The 7,884-nt window shown below is 48.1% G+C and overlaps 1 protein-coding gene and 1 long non-coding RNA gene across 2 annotated transcripts in view; both read left to right on the top strand.

The window, feature by feature from the left end:
- The first annotated feature begins 742 nt into the window (after positions 1-742).
- Positions 743-7,884, top strand: part of corin (corin, serine peptidase) — a 24,947-nt gene continuing 17,805 nt past the window's right edge. Inside the window, exons 1-4 of the mRNA XM_081599125.1 lie at positions 743-948; positions 2,784-2,919; positions 5,983-6,276; positions 7,437-7,548. Coding sequence (XP_081455251.1) covers positions 892-948; positions 2,784-2,919; positions 5,983-6,276; positions 7,437-7,548 — 599 coding nt within the window. The 5' untranslated portion in view covers positions 743-891. The remainder of the gene's footprint in view (positions 949-2,783; positions 2,920-5,982; positions 6,277-7,436; positions 7,549-7,884) is intronic.
- Positions 2,932-4,716, top strand: LOC145548565 (uncharacterized). Its single transcript, XR_014084565.1, has 3 exons — positions 2,932-3,251; positions 3,532-3,703; positions 3,788-4,716. It is a non-coding gene; the product is annotated as an uncharacterized LOC145548565 (long non-coding RNA).

The raw sequence follows: 7,884 nt of genomic DNA, 5'->3' as shown, positions 1-7,884 counted from the left end.
TAGTCCAGAACTGGACCAGGATTCAAACCCCATTCCAGATCCGACTCCAGATTAGAATCCAAATGAAATCAGACTTTAATCTGGACCCGAACCTCTAGAGTCAGTATCAATCCGAACCTGAGCCTGGTACCGAGTCCAGAAGAACCTGGATCCTCAGGATGTTAACATAGGCCCAGTTTGAACCCGGTTCTGGTCCAGAAGAACCTGGACGTTCTGGACCGCTAATCTGGGGCAGGTTTCCGGTCCTTGGTGTCCAGAACATCTGAGGTCCAGCAGAACCTGGCCGGGTTCGGGTCCTGAGTCTGACGGCAGCAACGAGACGGAGGCGCGAGACGGCAGCGCATCGGGCCGACCTGCACGAGACGCCCACCTGGGGGGGGGCAGGGGGGGGTCGGGGGGGTTCAGTGTGTGTGTGTGCTCGGTGTGTGAGTGTTCAGTGTGTGTTCAGTGTGTGTGTGCGTGTTCAGTGTGTGTGTGTGTTCAGTGTGTGTGTGAGTGTTCAGTGTGTGCTCGGTGTGTGTGTGTTCAGTGTGTGTGTGTGTGTTCAGTGTGTGTGTGAGTGTTCAGTGTGTGTGTGAGTGTTCAGTGTGTGCTCGGTGTGTGTTCAGTGTGTGTTCAGTGTGTGTGTGAGTGTTCAGTGTGTGCTCGGTGTGTGTTCAGTGTGTGTGTGTGTGTTCAGTGTGTGTGTGTGTGTTCAGTGTGTGCTCGGTGTGTGAGTGTTCAGTGTGTGCTCGGTGTGTGTGTTCAGTGTGTGCTCGGTATGTGTGTCCCCAGTGCGCGCTGTGGGCGGAGCCTCCGCGCTCCGCGCTCCGCCCCGCTAGTCCCCCGCCAGCGGCAGCTCCCCGCCGGCAGAGCCATGGTCTCGGGCTCGGCGGCCGGCAGCAGCAGCTCATGTTGTCCGCTCCGAGGGAGACCTTCCCGGGTGTCACCTTCAGCGGAGCGCCGGCGGTGAGTCCTGTCCGTGTCCGTCTGCCGCTGTCCCTCCGCGTCTCCTTGTCTCTGTCCTCTGTCTCTGTCCTCTGTCTCCGGTTCAGTTTCGCCACTTTAACCCAGATGTTCTCGGTTGTTCTTCAGGTTTTATCTTTATAAATTAATCTCTAATTATTCAACATCTAAATCTGACAGATTCAACCTGAAAACTTAAACTGGTTTCATTTAAATGATTTTCCTCAAGTTAAACCAATAATGTGGATATTTAAGTGAAAAAAAAATCTTTATTGCTATTTTTAATCTCGTGTTTGTATCAAACATTTTGCTTTCAGTGGTTTCAACTTGATTTCTGTTGTTTTTATAATCAGTTTCAGATCTGAAATCTGATAATCTTCCATTGTTCTGGTTATTTTTCTCTCCGGTTAAAACCCGTTAAACCGGGAAGTAATCAGATTAATCCCAGCAGGTTCACCGGGGCTTCATTTATTACCATAAAGTAGTTAATTCACCTCAGGAGAACAAAACATGGAGAACTTCTGTTATTCATTTAATAAAACGGCAAAGATGTAAAGTTAACATTCATTTGAATAGACAGAAACAGATTATTTAGATTATGTTTTTATTTTTATTATTACATAATTTTTATTAATTTAAATTTATTTTTTATGTATTTATTTATTTTTCTTTATATATTTTAAATGTTTTTAATGTATTTATCTTAATATGCTGACTAATCGTCAAAATCTCAGAGTAAAGATATTTTAGTCTCCTTTAATCATCCTGGTAGATTTTAAACATTTTATTCATTAGAAACTAACAAAAAACTAAATAATAACTATATTTATATATAATTTTCCTCCATCCTGGGAATAAAACCCCATAAATCCAGATTATAGAAACAGGAAGATGGTAGAAAACTAATAATATAAATCATCAACATTGTTTTATTTTCCATCCATCCATCCGGGTCGGGTCGGGTCGGGTCGGGTCGCGGGGCAGCAGCTTCAGCCCAGACTTCCCCCCCAGCCACTTTTTATTTTAATAAATAAAAACAAACTGCTGCACAGATTAATGAGATTAATATGATTAATGAGATTAATATGATTAATCTCCTTTGTGTATTGAACTAATAATATCCTTCAATAATCAGCAGCTTGGAGCCGCTAGACGGATTAAATGTTTCTGTGTTTAAATCAGATTTTATGATGTGACTCTGATGATTGATCGGTTCTGATGATTGATCGGTTCTGATCGTCTGATATTTGATCAGTGGATCAGATTAAACTATCATCAGATTATTAATCTGTCTTTTCCCGCCACAGGAAGTAAATAAATCTTTTTATTGACCGCAGAGGATCAGAGGGATCAGCAGCGCGTGTGTGTGTTGTTGTGTGTGTGTGTGTGTTGCAGTGTGTGTTGCAGTGTGTGTGTGTGTGTGTGTGTGTGTGTGTGTGTGTGTGTGTGTGTGTGTGTGTGTGTGTGTCTGTTGCTGTGTGTGTGTGTATGTTGTTGTGTGTGTGTGTGTGTGTGTGTTGCAGTGTGTGTGTGTGTCTGTTGCTGTGTGTGTGTGTGTGTCTGTTGCTGTGTGTGTGTGTGTGTGTGTGTTGTTGTGTGTGTGTGTGTGTGTTGTTGTTGTGTGTGTGTGTGTGTGTGTGTGTGTGTGTGTGTGTGTGTGTGTGTGTGTGTGTGTGTGTGTGTGTGTTGGGCTGTTGAGTGTCTCCTCGTCTCTTCATTTCTAAAATAGCTCCAACAGTCCAGTGGAAACTCAGAGTATAAATAGACGGGATGTGATGATGATGATGATGATGGTGGTGGGGGGTGTCCTGTCCCCCCCCCCCCCCTTCCTCCCCCAGGAGGCCGGGATGGACCAAGGGGCGTGTCCTAAGAAGCTGGGCTCCTCCAATCAGCTGCGGCTGCTGCTGCTCTACATCCTGCTTCCCACCGTCAGCCTGCTGGGGGCGCTGCTGCTGCTGGGCCTGGCCCTGACAGGTAGGGCCACACCTGGGGAGGGGTCAGAACCGCAGCATCTGGTCAGAACCGCTGCACCGGGTCCGAACCGCAGCACCGGGTCAGAACCGCAGCACCGGGTCAGAACCGCAGCACCGGGTCAGAACCGCAGCACCGGGTCAGAACCGCTGCACCGGGTCAGAACCGCAGCACCGGGTCAGAACCGCAGCACCGGGTCAGAACCGCAGCACCGGGTCAGAACCGCAGCACCGGGTCAGAACCGCTGCACCGGGTCAGAACCGCAGCACCAGGTCAGAACCGCTGCACCGGGTCAGAACTGTAGCACCGGATCAGAACCACAGAGGGAGACGAAGGTAACATGTCATGTTCATGTTTTCACTCCAGTTCATCCTGTCATTATTCTCTCTTTCTTTTTACATTTACTGTTTCTTTTCATTCTTTCACTTTTTGTCCCTCCATCAGTTTTTCTCCTTTCTTTAACCCACCATCCATCCTTCCCTTGTTTCCCTCACTTTTCTTTCATTCCTGGGCCTACCATCATCCCTCCATCCCTCTGTCTCTCCATCCCTCCATCTCTCATCCCTCCATCTCTCATCCCCTCATCCCCTCATCCCCTCATCCCTCCGTCTCCAGTTCTTCCTGCTGGAGGACACAGAGGTGTAGGAGGACAGATGACACACGCTGTGTTTATCTAACCGCGTGTTTCTGTTTCTCTGCGCGTGCTTCATCTGGTCGCCATGACAGCGGAGAGTCCCTCGGCCAATCAGAGCCAGGCTCAGTGAAGGAATGACAAGCATTTAGGCAGGTAGTGATACAGACGCTGCTGTCCTCCTCCATCCTCCCCTCCGGTGGTTTTTAATATCTTTTCTTCCTCCTCCTCCTCATGGAGTCTCTCCATTAGACGCCTAATGATGCGTGACGCCTCTCCTCCTCCTCTCTGTGTCTCTGCTGCCGCCGGCCTTCGCTCCAGCAGCAGGAGGACAAAGCAGCTCCTGTTGCCATAGATGCTCAGCAGATGTTCCTCCATCTCTGAAAATAAACTCATACAGGACGTTTAGCCACGGAGCAAACCACCATCTGACCCCTGACCTTTGAGGACCAACCCGTCTGGACCATCAGGGAGTTTAGTGAACAGATATCTGCTCTATTAAACCTGCAGAAGGTCCACCATGATGTTCTGTGGCGCTGCCGCAAGGACAGACTGCAGTGAGGCCTCCTGACCAGCGGGGGCAGCAGCAACTCAGGATTCTGGTTCTGGCAGTAAAGTGTCTTCAGTTCTGCTGTTAAAACCAAACGGAGGAAATCAGTCCTGAGGTTCTGGTCGTGTTCTGGCCTTTAATCAGCCGAACTGGACCTCAGAGTTACTGGTTCTGTTACTGGGAGGCCAGTCCAGCCCATCTGCGTACAGAGAAACATGTAGCATGTTAGCATCCAGACAGGAAGTCAGGGTTCAGTCTGAGGCTCTACGGCGGATCAGAGGTTTGCTTCAGAAACAAAGTTTCATTCAGACACAACAGATCCAAACATCCAGAACCTGGTTCTGGTTCTGTAGATCAACATATCACCAAATGTTCTTACATAGTTTCTAGTGCAAATATTTAGTAAATAAGACAGAAATAAATAACAATTTTATCTAGTAATAAGAGCTGAATTTGATCAGTAGCTGCTTCATATGGATGAAGGTTATTGATGATGATGATGATGATCATGATGATGATGATGATGATGATAATGGTGATGATGATGATGTTGGTGATGATGATGATGGTGAAGATGATGATGATGTTGATGATGATGATGATGAGGATGATGATGATGATGGTGATGATGAAGATGATGAGGATGATGATAGTGATGATGATGATGATGATGATAGTGATGATGAAGATGATGATGATGATGGTGATGATGGTGATGATGAAGATGGTGATGATGAAGATGATGATGATAAAGAAGATAATGGTGATGATGAAGATGGTGATGATGGTGATGATGATGATGATGGTGATGATGGTGATGATGAAGATGATGATGATGATGGTGATGATGAAGATGATGATGATAAAGAAGATAATGGTGATGATGAAGATGGTAATGATGATGATAGTGATGATGAAGATGATGATGATGATGGTGATGATGAAGATGATGATGATAAAGAAGATAATGGTGATGATGAAGATGGTGATGATGATGATAGTGATGATGAAGATGATGGTGATGATGAAGATGATGGTGGTGATGATGATGGTGGTGATGATGATGATGAAGATGATGGTGATGATGATGATGATGGTGATGATGATGATGAAGATGATGGTGATGATGATGATGATGATGAAGATGATGGTGATGATGATGATGAAGATGATGGTGATGATGATGGTGATGATGGTGATGATGATGATGATGATAGTGATGATGAAGATGATGATGATGATAGTGATGGTGATGATGAAGATGATGATGATGGTGATGATGATGATGATGGTGATGATGAAGATGATGATGATGAAGATGATGATGATGATGATAGTGATGAAGATGATGATGATGATGATGATGATGGTGATGAAGATGATCTTACTCAAACTTCCCTCTACGTTTTCATTTTCTAGCTGAACCCAGACAGAAACGCTCTTCGCGGTTCAGCAGTGAGGAAGAGGAGCGGATCCTTCAGTGACTCATTTATTTTTACATTCAGTGATTTTTCCAGAAACACAGGACACGCAGCCGGGTCGCCATGGTAACGGGTCCAGCTTCTCGGGTCCTTTTGTTTCTTTGAGGGTTGATGAAACGTCAGGAAACAAAAAACGGATCAGAAATTAATGCAGAAAAGAACATGATTCTGATACAGAGAAACACTCTGGTTCTGGTTCTGGTTCCGGTTCTGGTCCTGGTTCTGTCCCTGGTTCCTGTTCTGGTTCCTGTCCTGGTTCTGGTCCTGGTTCTGGTTCCTGTTCTGGTTCTGGCCCGTTTCTGGTCCTGGTTCTGGTCCTGGTTCTGGCCCTGGTTCTGGCCCGTTTCTGGTCCTGGTTCTGGTTCCGGTCGGGTCCCAGTCTGACCCGCTCTCTGTCTCCTCAGGTGTTTTCGGCGGCGCCCCCCTGGACTCCAGGCCCCTCCCCTCCCTGGGGCCGGTCGCCGACGGCAGCCACGGTCACCATAGCAACAGCACAGCGTCCCCCTCCGACGCCTCGTCCTCCGTGAGGAGCCAGGTGGGACAGGTAGCGTACCGCAGCCAGAGCACACCTGCTGCTCCGCCCTCCTCTCAGGCTCCGCCCACCCAGCTGGCCACCCAGCTTCCTGATTGGCTGGCCTCGGTGACATCACTGAGCACCGCCGGGCCGGTCAGCAGCTCCACCCCGGCGCCAGACACAGGTAAGCCCACAGACCTGAATGTTCTTAAAGGGCCGGTTCAGCCAGAAGGTATCGATAAAGATAATCAATAACTGAATGTTCCTCCAGGATTCTCTGATTGTTTTTTAAATCAGGAGGTTTTATGATACTGTTTGATGTTAAATGTGACGTTTTATGACTCGTATCGATGAACCAAGTCAGGCTGACTGATGCAGCGTCACTCAGACGTTTGGACCCATTTTGAGAAAGTTTGCAGTAAAATGTGGAGATTTGTTGATTTTGTGTGAATTTTGTGGATTTGTGAAAAACTGTGAGGACTTATTGGTGTCATCTGGAGTCTGGAGGGCCACATGAACAGCTACGGTGGGCCAGATGTGGCCCCTGCGCCTCGAGTTTGACACCCGTGCTGCAGAGCTTCAGCAGCAGGACAGCTGGAGGACAACGATTCCCAGAATCCTTCAGGGCTGCAGCCACTTCCTGTCTGTGGTGTTGATCCAATAAGACGGTTCCGAGCTCAATTCTGATCCGCTGTCCTCCATCTGTCTCCGTCTGTCTCTGTGGGGACCAGCAGAACCTGGACCGGGTCGGGTTCAGATCCATTAGCAGCAAACAGAGGAGAGTTCAGTTCTGATCAATTATTGATTGATTTAAGATTCCCCTGGTCTCCGTCCCTCTGTCCGTCTCCGTCCTCTGCTGTCCTCCTGTGTCCCTCTGTCTCAACGGGACATTGAGGTGAATGCTGACGAGCCTGGCTCTGTCCTGAGCTCTGATTGGCTGCTGGGAGCTGAGCTCTGATTGGCTGCTGGGAGCTGAGCTCTGATTGGCTGCTGGGAGCTCATCAGACTCAGTGGATGTTTAAAGCTGCTGAACAGAACCGGACCGGACCGGACCGGACCGGGTCCTGTGAGGTTCTGCAGCAGTTTAACCGGTCCTGGCTGCATCAGGCGGCTGTGATTGGACGTTAGCTTCCCTGCTAGCATATTTACTCTGTAGAAAACATTCAGGGGTTAAAGGTCAGGCTGCTGTTGGAGCAGAATCGGGCCTGGACGGAGGCAGACCTGCCGGGTGGTGGCGCCCCCTGCTGGTCATGGGAGGCACAACAGGCTGATTCTCACCAGGGTTAGAGGTTAGAACCAGCAGCCTCATCCTGCTGGTTCTGGTTCTGGTTCTGGTTCCTGCAGGTCGGTGTCAGCTGGTCCTGGAGCCTCAGTGCCACATGCTGCCCTACAATCAGACCTGGCTGTCCTCCTCCGTCGCCGTGGTGAAGAGTTCAGAGGTCGACATGTTGCTAAGGTAACCGCTTCACACCGACATGACGCAGCACATTTCTGCTAATAGCATTTAGCACTTTGGCTAACTTTGGAAACATTTAGCGCACTTAGCTCTAAAACAATGTTACAGAAGCTCTAATTTGATTGGTTGCCTTCTGAGCTTTCAGCTAAATAAAGTTTGAGTTTTTGTTGAGCGTCATGACATCAGAACACCTGGACGAACTGCAGGTAGTGAAGGTTTCTGTTTCTGACCGGACTGGGACACACGTCCATCAGCAGGTCGTCTGGTTCTGGTTCCTCATCAACTGGGTTCAGAACCACTGCAGCTTCATCTTTCTGTAAATGCACTAGATGTTTA

This window comes from Poecilia reticulata, chromosome 18 (assembly GCF_904066995.2).
Source record: "Poecilia reticulata chromosome 18, P_reticulata-male-v2, whole genome shotgun sequence".
Taxonomy (NCBI): domain Eukaryota; kingdom Metazoa; phylum Chordata; class Actinopteri; order Cyprinodontiformes; family Poeciliidae; genus Poecilia; species Poecilia reticulata.
This window is presented reverse-complemented; position numbering and strand designations above follow the sequence as displayed.